This window comes from Mus pahari, chromosome 4 (genome assembly GCF_900095145.1).
Source record: "Mus pahari chromosome 4, PAHARI_EIJ_v1.1, whole genome shotgun sequence".
NCBI classification, from domain to species: domain Eukaryota; kingdom Metazoa; phylum Chordata; class Mammalia; order Rodentia; family Muridae; genus Mus; species Mus pahari.
In genome coordinates, this window is record NC_034593.1 from 56,287,842 (window position 1) to 56,304,059 (window position 16,218).

Below are 16,218 nucleotides of genomic sequence, written 5' to 3' on the forward strand. Positions count from 1 at the left end.
CTCCTTGTCTTTTTTGATAACTTTGGTTTGGAAGTCGATTTTATTTGATATTAGAATGGCTACTTCAGCTTGTTTTTTCAGACCATTTGCTTGGAAAATTGCTTTCCAGCCTTTCACTCTGAGGTAGTGTCTTTGTTCCTGAGATGGGTTTCCTGTAAGCAGTAAAATATTGGATCCTGTTTGTGTAGCCAGTCTATTAGTTTATGTCTTTTTATTGGGTATTGAGTCCATTGATGTTAAGAGAAATTAAAGTAATTGCTTCCTGTTATTTTTGTTGTTAAAGTTGGCATGTTCTTGCGGCTGTCTTCTTTTAGGTTTGTTAAACGATTACTTTCTTAGTTTTTCTAGGATGGAGTTTCTGTCCTTGTGTTGATGCTTTCCCTTTATTATTCTTTGAAGGGCTGGATTCGTGGATAGATATTGTGTGAATTTGGTTTTATCGGTAATTGAGAGTTTTGCTGGGTATACTAACCTGGGCTGGCATTTGTGTTCTCTTAGGGTCTGAGTTACATCTGTCCAGGATCTTCTAGCTTTCATTTTCTCTCTTGAGAAGTCTGGTGTAATTCTAATAGGCCTGCCTTTATATGTTACCTGACCTTTTTTTCCTTGCTGCTCTTAATTATCTATCTTTATGTAGTGCATTTGTTGTTCTGATTATTATGTGTTGGGAGGAATTTATTTTCTGGTCCAGTCTGTTTGGAGTTCTGTACACTTCTTGTATGTTCATGGGCATCTCTTTCTTCAGGTTCAGGAAGTTTTCTTCTATAATTTTGTTGAAGATATTTGCTGGCCCTTTAAGTTGAAAATCTTCATTCTCATCTACTCCTATTATCCGTAGGTTTGTTCTTCTCATTATGTCCTGGATCTGCGAATGTTTTGAGTTAAGATCTTTTTGCATTTTGCATTTTCTTTGATTGTTGTGCCCATGTTCTCTATGGAATCTTCTGTAACTTAGATTCTCTCTTCCATCTCCTGTATTCTGTTGCTGAAGCTCACGTCTCTGATCCTCATTTCTTTCTTAGGGCTTCTATATCCAGGGTTGTCTCACTTTGGGTTTTCTTTATTGCTTCTACTTCCCTTTTTAGGTCTTGGATGGTTTTGTTCTATTCCATCACTTGTTTGGTTGTGTTTTCTTGTAATTCTTTAAAGGATTTTTGTGTTTCCTCTGTAAGGACATCTACCTGTTTAGCAATGTTCTCCTGNATTTCTTTAAGGACTTCTACCTCTTTAGTAGCCTTCTCCTGTATTTCTTTAAGTGAGTTATTAATGCCTTTCTTACTGTCCTCTACCAGCATCATGATGTATGATTTTAAATGTGAGTCTTTTCGGGTGTGTTGGGGTATCCAAGACTGGCTGAGGTTAGGTTCTGATGATGGTGAGTGGTCTTGGTTTCTGATAGTAAGATTCCTACGTTTGCCTATCGCCGTCTGGTACTCTCTGGGGTTAGTTGTTCTAGCTGTCTCTGGCTGAAGCTTGTTCCTCCTGTGATTCCGTGAGCCTCTGTCAGCAGTCCTGGGAGTCCAGCTCTCTCCTGAGTCTCAGTGGTCAGAGTACTCTCCTCAGGCAAGCTCTCCTCTTGCAGTGAAGGTGTGCAGAGGCCTGGCGTTCTGACCTGCCTCCTGGCTGAAGATAGGCCCAAAATGGTGCCTGTCCCAGAAGATGTGTCGCCTCTGCAGTTTGCAGATTCACCTGCACAGACTAGCCTCAGCAGGACCCTGGGCACAATATGGCTCTCTCACCTGCTCTGGCAGACAGAGCTCTCCCCGTTGGCCCCCTTTCCTGTGGCGTTGAAGGTGCCCAGATGTCTGGAGCCCTAAACAGGATCTGTCCCAGGAGTTGTGTTTCTTCTGCCTGTCCCAAAGCAGTGTAGCTTCTGCAGTCCACACTCTCACCAATGCAGACTGGAGCCTGTGCGACCCGGAGTACAGATGGCTCCCTAACCAACTCAGACAGTGAGAGTGCTCCCAGACAGACAACTCTGTTGTGGAGGGGAAGGTGCACGGCTGTCTGGAGCCAGAAAAGGTGTCTGTCCTTGTGTGCAGTCTGCCCTCTCACCGGCCGACTGGAGCCTGGGATAACCGGAGTAAAGATGGCTCCCTTACTAGCTCAGGCATTCAGAGTGCTCCTTGGGGGATACCTCTCCTCTGGGGGGGGGAAGGTGCTGCCTGTCTGGAACCAGAAAAGGGGTCTGTCCCAGAAGCTGATGCCTAGTCTTATTGTAAACTATAATGCCCTTTTCAGTTGATATCCCTGGGAGGACTTCTCCTTTCTGAAGGGAAGTGGATCTGGGGGAGATAGGGGTCACAGCTGTGAGGTGTAGTGGCCAAGGAAACTGTAATCAGGATGTATTATATGAGAGAATAATTAGAAAATCAAATTAACAAAACAAAAAACCCAAGGGGTTCAAGAGAGATGACTGGTGCATGCCAAGTTGTTTTAAAAACTAAAGCAAGTATTCAAGTAAAGTCATTTCTAGATAAGAGCATATATTGCCAACAGCCCTGAGTTGAGGAATTTAATGCAGTAGTTTTTCATAATGGTTAGAAGTAAACTATGAGGGTGTTGTTTTTGTTCTATTATTTTTTTAAAAAAATAAAGTTCATTAAGAACTTTATAAGCCCCCTCCTCCCCATAGTTAACTTTGTAATTAGAATAACCATTCTAAGGTTGTAAAGTTTCACATTGGATTTTACACTCTTACTATTAAATGTATTTTAACCCAGCTATCTCAGACCAAAAATGAAGTCTAAGATAACTAGAAAAACAATTAACTATGCCTTTTTCATTATTTATTCCCATTACCTATATTCAGTCCTTCCTCATCTCCTAAATAAATAGCAAATAGACCAAAAAAGGCTAAGTATAACTAGTAACATTTTTTTGAGGCAGTTATGGTCCCCTATCTCATTTTCCTTAGTGCTAGTACTCCGGGTGTAGGCTATGTCTGGCAGTAAGGGAGTCTTTGATACTTGCACTTCTCTAGAATTTCTGACTGTGGTGGTCTGGGGCAAGGCACTGACTTTAGGAAAAGCAGTGAGATAGAGGGTCTTAGATGTACATACAAGAGGAATGATTGGTAAGCAAATAAAGTTATAAATGAGGAAGACTGACATAAACATAGCGTAAAATAATGACTATATTACTATATGAGAACTAACAAAATGTAAAGCATTAAAAATGATTGTTTTGCCAAAGGACAGAAAGGTTGATTCAGTTTAATTATTGACATTAAGTATCATGTAGAAATCAAAGGTTTAACTTCAAACCAATAAAGGAAAGGTAAATGAGAGAAGTTGGGAGAGTCACCAGTTCAAAATAGAGCAAAAGGGGCAAAATACAAAATGCGAATGTGATATAAGAAGTACACAAAAGGTGACAGGAAAGTAAACATTTCAATGTATATAAATTTAATTTATATTCTTTTACCCCACAAATAAATTTCTGCTGTAGTGTATAGCACATGCATATTCTACATGATCTACTGTAAGGAACTGGTACGTAAGATTGTGATATTTTACAACATGAACCAAAATTTCTGTCTGGTTTTCTCAGCCTCATACACTGTTACAAAGAGTCAAAGCCTGCACGACAGAAGAGGATCAGGAGAAGCTCATGCAAATTACAAGTCTGCATTCACTGAATGCTTTCTTGCTGCCAATTAAGACTGTAGGTGTACAGGTGAGTTATATGATTTCACTTACTGGGATATAACTTTCTGCTGCTTATTTTTTTTTTTTTTACAAAGTTTGAATTTGAAATTACTTTGGAAAATTAAATGTGAAATTATTTTCTAAGTTTAGAAAGGTAAAGTAATTTTATAGATAGTTATGGAGTGAATGAACTTATAAGAACTGAACACTTTGGCAAAGGTTTTACAGTTTTTTTGTTTTGTTTGTTTTACCTCTAGTCAGAGGAAAACTTTCAGAGAACTATTTACTTCACAGTTTGCTGATAAAAGGCCATGTCTTTATTTGTCTGTACACTTAGAATATATACTGTGGCTTGAGAAGCCTTTCTTTAGCTGCAAGAAGGCATCAGATTAGTATGTACATATTTAGCTTCTGGCCTGCAAGCATATGTGACTAAGGATTGAATATCACTTAACACAAAATCATAAGCTTATTAAAACATTGAAATTTTAGTGTGGTTTGTAAAAATTATTTTTCTAGCTTCCCCCCCAAAATTATTTATTTATTTATTTATTTATTTATTTATTTATTTATTTGATGTGTATGAATACACTGTAGCTATCTTCAGATACACCAGAAGAGGGCATTAGATCACATTGTAGATGGCTGTGAGCCACCATGTGATTGCTGGGAATTGAACTCGGGACCTCTGGAAGAGCAGTCAGTGCTCTTAACCACTGGGCCGTCTCTCCAGGTCTATTTTTCTAGTTTTGTGTGTGTGCGTACATATACCACAGCATGTATACATCGTATACAACAATATGTATATGAGACTCTGTGTGTGTGTGTGTGGTATGTGTGTGTGTGTGTGTGTGTGTGGTATGTGTGTGTGTGTGTGTGTGTGTGTGTGTGTGTGTGTGTGTTTGTTTGTTTTGTAGATCAGAGGGAGCTTTTATTCATCAGTTCTCTCCTGTGCGTTGAGGCAGGGTCTCTTGTTTCTGCCACATTTCTTACTGCAGGATAGCTGGACTATGAACTGAGTGATTCTTCTTTCTCTCCTCCTATATCCTGTAAGTGCTTAGATCACATGTGTGCCACCACACTTGCGTATATGTTTATATGGCTGGACACCAGGGATTGAAATGAGTTGCTTAGGTTTACATGTCTAGCTTCTTTACCTGATGAGCATCTCACCTGCCTGTGATTTTGCCTTGTACTTTAATTTCCTGTAATTTAGTGTGAACTTTGTAGATGGCCACTATTGTGTTGTCAGGTCAAAATGTTGGATATGCCTCAGTGTTCCAAGATTTTCATTGAAGATTATGTAGGCCCAATATTATCTCCTCTTTAATGAATGTGTCATATCTTTTAGCTATGATACACTGCTTTTTAAATGATGATTATTCTGCTTTTCTAGGTATAAAACTATGTGAGGATAATGATAGTTGGGTTTGGGAATGCTGTTGATAAATGACCACATTAAGTTCTATAAATGATCACATTAAGTTCTACTTCATTACCCTTTCAGGAAGTTTGAACTTTGTTCTGATATTTACAGGTAGATATTTGTAAATATAAAAGTTTAAAGTGCAGATCTGTTTTCTTTAAACATTTCTCAGTTCTTGTGTGACACATGTTGTTTTTACAACAACAGCAGTAAAAAGTTAAAAATTTATTTTCAAGACTCCAGTGGTCTTTCTTTTGCCCTGACTGTCCTGAAACTGATTCTGTAGACAAGGCTGGTCTTGATCTCAGAGATCTGCCAGCCTCTGCCTTCCAAGTCCTAGGATTAAAGATGTGTGCCACCATTGCCCAGTTAATGATTAAACTCTTAAGAAAGTTTACTAAAGAAACTTGTCTATTTGCAGTTCTTGTGAGATACGGAGTTGAAATAGTTTCCCACTATGTTTTATTTTCAAAGGAGTTTTTGTTAAGATCGATATTTATTTGAGCTATTTGTTTAATGACTAATTTCTTTTCAATTTTTTTTTTTTATTAAGTGTGTATTGGATGTATTGCCTACATGTATGTCTGCACCATGTGAATGCAGTATTCTGGAAGGATGGATAGGAGAGGGAGTTAGATTCCCTGGAAGTAAAGTTGCATATGGTGTTAGCCACATATGGGTATGAAAACTGAACTCAGGTCCTCTGCAGCAGCAGCCAGTGCTCTTCACCACTGAGTCATCTCTAGCCTTTGTTATTATTATTATTATTTTGATTTATTTATTTATTATATGTAAGTACACTGTAGTTGTATTCAGACACTCCAGAAGAGGGCGTCAGATCTTGTTATGGATGGTTATGAACCACCATGTGGTTGCTGGGATTTCAACTCCGGACCTTCAGAAGAGCAGTCGGGTGCTCTTACCCACTGGGCCATCTCACCAGCCCTTGTTATTATTTTTAAATGAAAACAAGCACCCTTTTGGTGACACTAAGAAGGCCAGTGAATCCTCCCCAAACTCCTTCAGTTAGGAACAGAACATTGAATTCTGTGATTCTGTGGGATCCTTCTAATTCAGACCATCATCTCATTTGTAAACTTTATTTAATTGAAGTATATTTCTTCTCTTCCTAGTTACTGTTTTTCTAAGAGTTCTTTTATCTGTCTGTGTGTATGCATGCAGGGACTGCTGGCCTCAGGTCCAGGCTGGCCTCAGACTATATGTAATGGAGGCTGTACTTGAATTTACCATCTCCCACCTCTGCTTCACAAATGCTGGGAGTATAGATAAATGACAGCACACCTGACCGAGTAGCCTATTCTTCAGAGTTTTAACCTTAGTACCATTACAGAAGAAAGTGAGCATCAATATCAAATGGCACAGAATACAGAAAGATACTAAAATTGAATAAACCTATTAATATATCACCAATGATGATAAAACAGAAAAATGACAAAATATTGTAGAGTCTGCTATGGAATTAAAAAATCATTTAAGGTAAAGGGAAAATAATGAGATAAAAGGAGGCAAGAAAGAGGGAAAATCATAAGAAATACGGTTGAATAAAAGAAAAGAATAAGAAATAGAGAAGAATGTTGCAAAGGGGAAAAGAACAAATGATTGTTTTAAAAATTAGCAAAGAGAAACCACTAGGTTTTATATAACTAGATGTAGGATTGAAAAACAAAAACAGAAAAAAAAAACAAGTGTAAAGCAAAGACAAAACAAGCCCCAAACCCCAATGTAACAAAATCAGAATAGCTACTATAAATACCAGGCAAAAATAGAAGAATTGCTCTTTTTTCATTGTGGTTCCTAGGTGGTTGGCTGTGCCAGAATGAAGCTGAATATCTCCTCGCCTGTCTCCAGGTGTTAGAAAGGCTTTGACATGGATGACAAACACAGCTTTGTATGTTTTATGAGACGCTTATAGCCACAGAAGCAGTTTCTAATGCTCTAGGTGAACAGTACAAGGGTTCTGTGGTCGGAAGCAGTGGTGGAAATAAGGTTTTCCATGAAGCAAGGCATTTTGACCCATGGCATAGTGTGCCTGCTGTAGAGTAAGGGGAATTCTTGTTACAGATCAAGGAGAACTAGAGAGCAGAATCACAAGTCTGTTTGTGGGTGCATTGTAGATAGCAATCTAAATGTTGTAAATTTGGTTATTGTAAAAAAACAGAGAGGAATACCAGGACTGACAGATACTACTGTACCTCATTAGTTGGGAACTAAAACAACTAGCAGAATCAGAAAGCTTTCAGTCTTTCTAAACAATAATGTCTGCCTATATATTGTTAGCAAGCCCTCAAAAAAGAAGGTAAGCCCATGTCCAAAGCACCCAAGATCCATCATCTTGTTACTCCACATGCTCTGTAACACAAATGGTGACTTATTGCTCTGAAGAAGCAAAGATGATGCTGCATGATATGTTATACTTTTGGCCAAGAGAATGAAGGAAGCCAAAGAAAAACATCAGAACTAATTGTAAGAGACAGAGGCTGTCTTCACTGAGAACATCTGTTACTAAGTCTTAGTCCAGTCAGAAACAAATCTTTGAGAGGAATTAAAAAAAAAATCATATCTTGAGACACACCCTGCCCCCAACCCCAGTCTACTGAAATGTTGTTAAAGGAAAAAGGAAAAGAAAACTATTAGGGTTTGAGAGTATAGCTCAATGACTAAGAGCATTTGCTGTTCTTCCAGAGGACCTGAGCAGATCCTCAGTCAGGCTGTTCAAATCACCCCATAACTCTAGTTCCAGGGCATCTGGTCGGTTCTGGATACCACCACCACCTACACTTCCCCCTCCCATGTAAATGATTTTAGAAAGATGATGTATTGGACCTGTCCTTTTTTCTGAGTCCTGTAGCTTGGAGAAGGGCAGTTGCACATGGCAGGTGGAGCACTGGTAAAGCATGTGTCCTATGTGTCTTGTTCTCTTGTAGGTGTGGTAGGCGAATGTGCAATGTCAGCTAGAGCTGCTACCCTTCAGGAGCTTCCTCCTGTAGTACCAGATAGACCTTGGAGTCTGATCTTGGAGGGCCTCTCACCCTGCTTAGATGCCTGATTATATGCCTTGGGGTGTTTTTTGTCCTTTTTGGGTTATCTCAGCAGATTTGTGCTGTGGACGAGTACTGCCTTTCTGCTACCATTCCCAGCTAATAGGATGCTTTGATGCATATATGAATTGTATTATGCTTAAGTCTGCTCTTAAACATTTACTATTGCCATGCATTTAAATTGTTCAGCTTTAACTGTAACTTTCCATCTTTGATCAACCCTTCCTCATCTCTCTTCATCTCCCTCAACCTTAACTTTCTCCAGCCTCTGGTAACCACTATTGTACTTGCAACTTAATGTAAGATAAACTTTTTAAGTTCTACCTATGAGTGTGATTGTGTGCTACTTGTCTTTGGTGCACATCTTACTTCATGTAATATAAAGATCTCAAGTTCTACTCTTATTGTTGCAAAGGAAAGGATTTCATTTTTCAAGTGGCTGAATAGCATTTCATTGTGTATATATAGTAATTTTGAGTTATATTGATGAATACATAAGTTGTTTCCATCCATTTATTTCTAAGTTAGTATTTTAAGTGTATTTTTAAACAAAAGACTTGTCTACTCAATCAATAAATGTGGGTGTTAGGCTTGCCTGTCAAACTAAATACTCTGGTTTGCCATAGCTGGGCAACCATTTGGAATTATTTCCAAGTGGACTCCTGCATGTTTCATATAAATTAATGAAAGGTCCATGATGTTTTCTTTGATCCAGGTGGGATTTAATGAGGGGTGTTTTAATTTAGGACCTAACTTGTATTGCTAGACAAATAGGTAGAATATACTTTCAGATATACTTTAAAAAGCGAAAAGCAAATTACTATTAAGTATGTCACTTTAAAAAATACTTTCTACCATACAGGGGAACACCAGGGCCAAGAAGTTGGAGTGGGTGGGCAGGGGAGCAGGGTGGGGGGAGGGNATAGGGGACATTCAGGATAGCATTTGAAATGTAAATGAAGAAAATATCTAATAAAATATGTTAAAAAATACTTTCTAATCCATCTATTGACATAACTGTTAAAAGTTGATTATATTTATTTTTACAGGGTGATTGTCGTTCTTACAGTTATGTGTGTGGAATCTCAAGTAAAGATGAACCTGACTGGGAATCTCTTATTTTCCTTGCCAGACTTATACCTCGAATGTGTCATAACATTAACAGGTATTCCACAGGTGGCAGAGGGGATGACGGTATGGATGAAGTATGGTGGGAGAATATGTCCTTTAAGGTCTTTTCTTAATGAAAGATTAGAAGACTTAATTATACTTGTACTTAAGATAGGAGATGAGAGTAGTGTAGTCTTGACTCTTTATAATATGATTTGGTTAACTTGCCTTTTTTGTGCTTTGGCTACAGTTAGGGGAATACTTAATATTATCCTATATTTTGATCCCTCATTACAGTATAATTATTTTGCTTATCTAAGAAAAAATATTGAAAGAAAGAATAATTTAGGGGGCTAGCTAGATGGCTCAGTAGGAAAAGGTTCTTGCTACTAAGCCAGAAGACCTAAGTTAGATCCCTGGGATCCTCATGGCAACAGGAGAGAAGGAATTTTGACAAGTTGTTTTCTTACCTCCACACATGTGATATGCCATATATGCATCCAAAAAAGCCAAAGACAGCTGTGCCAGCTAGTTTTATATCAACGTGACATCAGCTAGAGTTATTTGGGAGGAGGGACTTTCAACTGAGAAGATGACTTCATAGGATTGGCCATAAGCAAACCTATAGTGCATTTTTCTTAATTAGTGGTTGATGTAGGAATGCCCAGCCCATTGAAGCAGTGCCACTCCTGGGCTGGAAGTCCTGGTGCTACAAGAAAGCAGACTGAGCAAGCTAGTATGTTGCATTCCTTAATGGCCACTGTATCACTTACTGACTGCAGGTTTTGTCTCTGTTTGCATTCCTGCCTTGCTTTCCTTTGATCATGAACTGTTACTTGGAAGTATAAGAAATAAATCCTCCCCTCCACTAGTTGCCATTAGCTCTGGTGTTTTATTACCCAATCGAAGCCATACCTAAGAAAATAGTAAATTGGTATGTCTTTGGCCTTAGAACTAGTGTATGGCTTTGGGTCAGTAATGTTTGTGGTGGTGGTGCTGGTAGTGGTTATTGGAAAGCAAATTAAAATTGGGCAGTGTTGAAGAAGGAGGACTAGATTGAACCACCATAGTCTGTTTGCTTAGGAAAACATGTCAGGCCACCGGATTCTCTTACTCAGATGCCAACAAGAACACAGGGTAGAGGAAGGAAACACTGATAGAAGATTTTGAGAATCCCAGCAGTGCATTCTTGGATCAGGATTTGTCTCTGCTGGAATTGAGGGAGAAAATGCAGATTTAATAGCTTATCTTTAAAAAGGACACTAATGGGGCTAGAGACATGGCTGGGAGGTTAAGAGCAGTGACTGCTCTTCCAGAGGTCTTTAATTCAATTCCCAGCAACCACATGGTGGCTCACAACCATCTGTAATGGGATCTGATGCCCTCTTCTGGTCTGTCTGAAGATAGTCATAGTGCACTCATATTAAACAAACAAACAAATGAATAAATAAATAAAAACATTAATGAATAATAACCACTGTATTTATTACAAAACAAAAATAGTCACATGTTTTTTAGGCTTTACCATGATGTTATCTGTATATCAGCCTTCAATTCAGATCATGAAAAGCTTACAGAAAATTTCTTTTGGACAGTCCAGATTTAAGTAAAATTTGCTTTCAGTAAAGTGAATACAATCTTTCAAAGTAGTAATCCTACTTCCATAAATAGTATCACTGCTTTTGGTTGTAAGATAAAGCTGGACTTAACTATTAATGCTCATGACATAAGAAGTATGGAAGATGTGACCTGAAAGATTGGTTTAATACTTAAATTATGTCAATAGTTATAACAATATGCTTAGTAACCATTGAGGAACTCTTAACTGCCTGAGAACCAAGCATAACTCTTCTGTGTGTGTGTTTATCATCACTAGCCTGTCACAGACAATAGTTAAGATGGGATATCTGTCTTTATTATTCATGCCAATTTAATTAGCATTCCCTGAATTCAAAGTGTTTCCTTTTGCTTACCGAAAGGCAGTTTAGTGTGGTTTATATTATCAAAGAATTACTAAATATTATATTTAGTGTGGTACATATTATCAAATAAAGGATATTTATTTAACACTTCTTACCAAAAATCTCAAGTTGTTTAGTGTCAGAATTGCTAATTAAATGTTATTTCATAATTGTTTCCTTCCAGTTTTTTTCATAAATATTGTTTGCTTTTGTCTTTAGTTTGTACAGAAACTTGAAATGCATCTGTTAGGGTTAGGGTTAACCTAGAAGAGTTGTTATGTTAAAAAGAGAAAACTGGGAAAGCCAGAATTCCAAATTCATGGAAACATGCCAGCCTGAACTGTCCTAAGATGATTGAAAGCCCCACATACAGTTTCTCACAGTAGCATGTTTCTTCTGACCTTTTTCCGTCTAGAGTTGTCTATATCTTTGGCCCACCAGTTAAAGAACCTCCTACAGATGTTACTCCAACTTTTTTGACAACAGGAGTGCTCAGTACTTTACGCCAAGCTGATTTTGAGGCCCAAAACATTCTCAGGGAGTCTGGTAAGTGCTCATTCTGTTTATCACAGCACACTGTGTATATAACAGAGTTTTTGTTTCTGTTATTTGGTTGTTTTTAGAAGTTTGGCCTTAATAATTTCAAACAGTAGGATGTAACTTTTGTTGTTATGGGAGTTTCCATAATACTGGTGTTTTAAAATATAATTTAATTTTTCAGTTATTCACAGACACTTAGATTAGCAAAAAATGTGCATAGCCATGCTTGTCTTCACAGCAGCTGATGTGGACCCGAGCACCACTCATTTTGTTTGAGCTTTTGTGCTCAACAAGTGTTCTTGTCATGGTCCATTTATTGTTGTATCTTCAACATTTTCAGGGTTTTTTGTGTTGATGATTTTGCTATTGAAAAATCACCCTGAAATGTAACGCTGAAGAGCTAGCTAGACCCCAGAGCACAAGAAAGTTGTGATATGCCTCATGTGAAGATCCAGGTGTTAGATAAGTCAAGGCAGGAGTTGTAGTTCCATTAATGTAAGTTTAATTTTGATGGATCTAAAGTAAATGTTAAGTTAGATGTCTTAAAACAGAAATACACTCTAGGCTTGATTTTGCACAGAGCACGTTTGACCATAAGTTTATGGGAACCTATCCCTATTTCCATTTCCCCTGGGAAAAGTGGGCTGTTGATCACTAAGTCAGTGTGGGACTATACTGAATAACAGAAATTGACTTTCTTTTATGTCTCATTGCTGCAGCTTTGCTGTGGACAAAACATTCTTTTGCTTATGTTTGTTTTCTTTTGTGATGGGCTCTCAGTATATAGTCTGGGTAGCTTTCACTTTTGAGACTTCCCTGTCAGCCTCTCATGTGGTGAGAGTACAGATATGAGCATCTGCATATGATACTGCTGCATCCACTTTCAATACTGTAGAAGTATTTGAATTCAGTGTATGACCAGTGTTTTATGTGTGCAAGGAAGGGGAAGAGGGAGAGATAACTACTCTTCTTTGCTAGTATTTCCTTAAGTTATTAAGAGTATCTTTTCCATTGTGGGATGATACTAAACACTACATGGTTCTTTCCTTAGGGTATGCTGGGAAAATCAGCCAGATGCCAGTGATTTTGACCCCTTTACATTTCGATAGAGATCCACTTCAGAAGCAGCCTTCCTGCCAGAGGTCTGTGGTTATTCGAACCTTTATTACTAGTGACTTCATGACTGGTGTACCTGCAACACCTGGCAATGAGATTCCTGTAGAGGTAATTTATGTCACTTTTTATAATAAACATGTGTGTCAGTGCCTCATATATTACCAGGTACAGTGACCGATATACATTGTGACAATTTATATTTCTAGGATTAGTTCTTTATAAGACAGGTTTATTTTTCGTTCTGTTTTCACTTATTTAATACAGTGTAGCGGGAAAGGACTTTAAATATAATACAACTTTGAGATACCTGCTTATTCTGAGTATTACATAGAGCATAACCTAACTGCTGATTTTTACTTAACTTTAAATAGTTTTCTCATATAAAGGACACAATCCTAGGAGTAGAGAAGAGTTGGGATTTTTAAGAAATAAGAATGAGATTTGATGATATTTATAATTACAATTATTATTTTTTTTAAGATGAAGTCTTTTTTATCTTACACAGTTTGTGAACCTGTGGCTAAGGATGATCTTGAACTTCGGATCATTCTGCCTTCTCCCAGGTGCTGGGATTCTAGGCATGTGGCACCCTGCTGGGGTTTGAACTCTATGGTTCCATTGTTCTTCTTCACTAAGCTCCTTGTCCTTCACCAATGTGAAATTCCACAGGAGTTATTTATACAGCAGCTGTTGAAAAGTGGAACTGAGAATTTGATTAGTGGAGTTCTTTACAGCACTACTGTGAAGCTCTGTCAGGGGCTGCTGGATGACTTGATTGGGTGCGTTTAACATCTGTTTCTTATGACCACCTTTGTCAGATCTTCAAGACAATCAGGTGCTCAAACTGTTTTTGACAAAGGTTATTATTAGAGTGCTTCCTGTGATATTTTGGTAGTGTTGGAGTTCTATGTTTAAGCTATAGATAATTTACAAAATATTCATGAACACATAAAGTAATATGCTTGGATGCTATAGCTTTGTCAAACACCTTGAAGAGTATTGATTCTGAGTCACTGTATCTGTAGAGCAAATAATCAGAACCATCTCATGTGTGAAGAGTAGTAGCCAAAACAGATCATGTTTTAGTTTGAAGGTCCAAGCATGTATTCTCATTTTTTTTTTTCTTGTAATCTTTGTTTTGGTAAACAGGTGGTGCTAAAGATGGTCACTGAGATAAAGAAGATTCCTGGAATTTCTAGAATTATGTATGACCTAACTTCAAAGCCCCCGGGAACCACTGAGTGGGAGTAATAAATACTTGGTTGAAGAACTGTGTGTAACTGAGGCTCATTAGAAACCACTTGTTAATGGTATGCAGTACTGTGAAAAACGTTCCTGAAACAGCTACTTCATATCCGAGTTCTCATAGCAGTGATCCATAGCTTAGTGTGGAGCTGAGGATGATTCAAAGGGAAGGAAGAGTTAGTGTGTCTGGGTAAATAATCAGGGCACCATTGTCCAAGTGCAGACAGATTGTTCTTGCTTTTGCCTCACTTATGTATGAATCATTGATATCTGTATATAACGATAGATGACCAGCTTCTGTCTGCTTGCTAGGAACTGTTAGAAACAAAACACCCTTTAATTTCCAGTGTGACTTTCTGTGTGTGCCTTTTGGAGAATCCAAATTCTTTTAGTTTTTATTTTTCTCTTCAGCAAGTGAGGAAACCCTATTCATGCCATAGAAAGGTATATTAAAGCTATTTCAACTTTTTTTTTTTTGTCATGACACAAGGAAAGTAAAATGTAAGATGCTTCAAAGATGTAGCATACCAGGGATTTATTATGGAAGGAGTTTAATGATGTCACAGCCCTGGGTAAAAAGGAACTGGCCACATTTCCTGTAGATGCCATGCTTTTCACTGTCATCTTGTTAATGTAAGCAAGAGCTTTATTCTTTCAGCTCTGTGTCACTAATTCCTACATCTGTGTAGAAAGGGTACTTAATCTCTCCTCAAGGCTGCCTCAGATACACTCCCCAAAAGAGGCTGTCTCACAAAATGTTAAGAGATAAGAACTTGTTCTTTTTCTATGGGAGAGGGAATGTTTCTGTTACTTAGGAAAGAGCTGTATAAAAGGGGACCCTAGGGCTGGTCTATAGATAGGTTTATTATTCCTTGCTAAGAAGTCTTGACTGATGCAGGGTATTTGCCAAGATCTTTTCTCCTAACTTCTGGAAAGCATTCAAGACCAGGGCAGGACTTGATGCCATTGCCAATAGTTCTCAAGGTCCTTTATGACAGCCACACTAGCCTGAGAAAGGAAGCAGTACAAAGTTAAGTTCTAAGAAATAGTACCATGTTTTTCTCACTTGCTTTTACCCCAGGTTGAAGTCTGTTGTCTGGTTTAGAAGATCTTTTTATTACTTAAGTACCAATTTCTGCTTAGGATTCAGTGTTAAATGAAGACAAAAGTGGAAGTCATCTTTTTGACTAGTCTAGAGGATAGCCAGAAACTGCTGCTGAACCAAGAGGGAAAGATCTCTAACAGCAGACATCCACACTGGAAACACTATTTGTCTTCTACAAAAGCTGAAGTGTTCATTGTCCCAGCGAGAAAGTTCTGATGGCTTTCTAAAAGGAAGATGTGATTGATAGATTTAGGCAGATTGAGGGTTGTTTTATTTGAGTGGGAACTGCCAAGTACAGAATGTTTACCAAAGTATTAGTACATGTTTGATTACATAGAAAACCTTGTTCTAGCAAAAGTATCGGCTGTACACAGTAAGAATCAGGAAGAATATGAGATGTTCTTACCCTGAAGTTTTTTGTGGCATACTGGTTACTGCTGGTGAGGTGATCGGATACTCTAGGAAGTGCTGCTTATTTGTGACTTTAGCATTCTGGACATTGGTGGTTATAGAATACTCAGAAAGATTGGAGTTAAAATGGACATAGTGTTTTTCTAATATGTTCTCTTAGATGCCTTTATGTAATTCTTAATACTGAAAAGAAAATTTCTCCAGAATATATTTGCACGTCATATAGAAACTTTGTGAGACTGAGAGCTAATTTTCATGTTTACTATCTATTTTTCTATGTGGTTATTTTTGCCTGTCACAATAGTTTATGTGGGCCACTGAAAATAGTTACCATTGAAAATAGTTACAGTCAAGGAGACAAACAAGCTTAACTTGGAAATTGTTACCAGTGACGTTAAGAACCAACTGCCAGGTTTTATTGGAGGGAGCCATCCTTCTGTTAAGTGTATTCCAGCCCTAAAAGCTCCTAAGGCCTTATAGGCTATTTACTTTTTGCTTGGACAGTAACATTTACCACTCGATATCCTGGGCAATTTTGGCTTACACTATTAGTTATTTGGGACACTTACATAATTGTGTTTTATTTCTTCGTAAC

The 16,218-nt window shown here is 37.9% G+C and overlaps 1 protein-coding gene across 1 annotated transcript in view; it reads left to right on the plus strand.

The window, feature by feature from the left end:
* Positions 1 to 14,129, plus strand: part of Gmps (guanine monophosphate synthase) — a 39,021-nt gene extending 24,892 nt beyond the window's left edge. Inside the window, exons 12-16 of the mRNA XM_021195484.2 lie at positions 3,553 to 3,678; positions 9,185 to 9,300; positions 11,622 to 11,752; positions 12,798 to 12,970; positions 14,012 to 14,129. Coding sequence (XP_021051143.1) covers positions 3,553 to 3,678; positions 9,185 to 9,300; positions 11,622 to 11,752; positions 12,798 to 12,970; positions 14,012 to 14,113 — 648 coding nt within the window. The 3' untranslated portion in view covers positions 14,114 to 14,129. The remainder of the gene's footprint in view (positions 1 to 3,552; positions 3,679 to 9,184; positions 9,301 to 11,621; positions 11,753 to 12,797; positions 12,971 to 14,011) is intronic.
* The last annotated feature ends 2,089 nt before the right edge of the window (positions 14,130 to 16,218 follow it).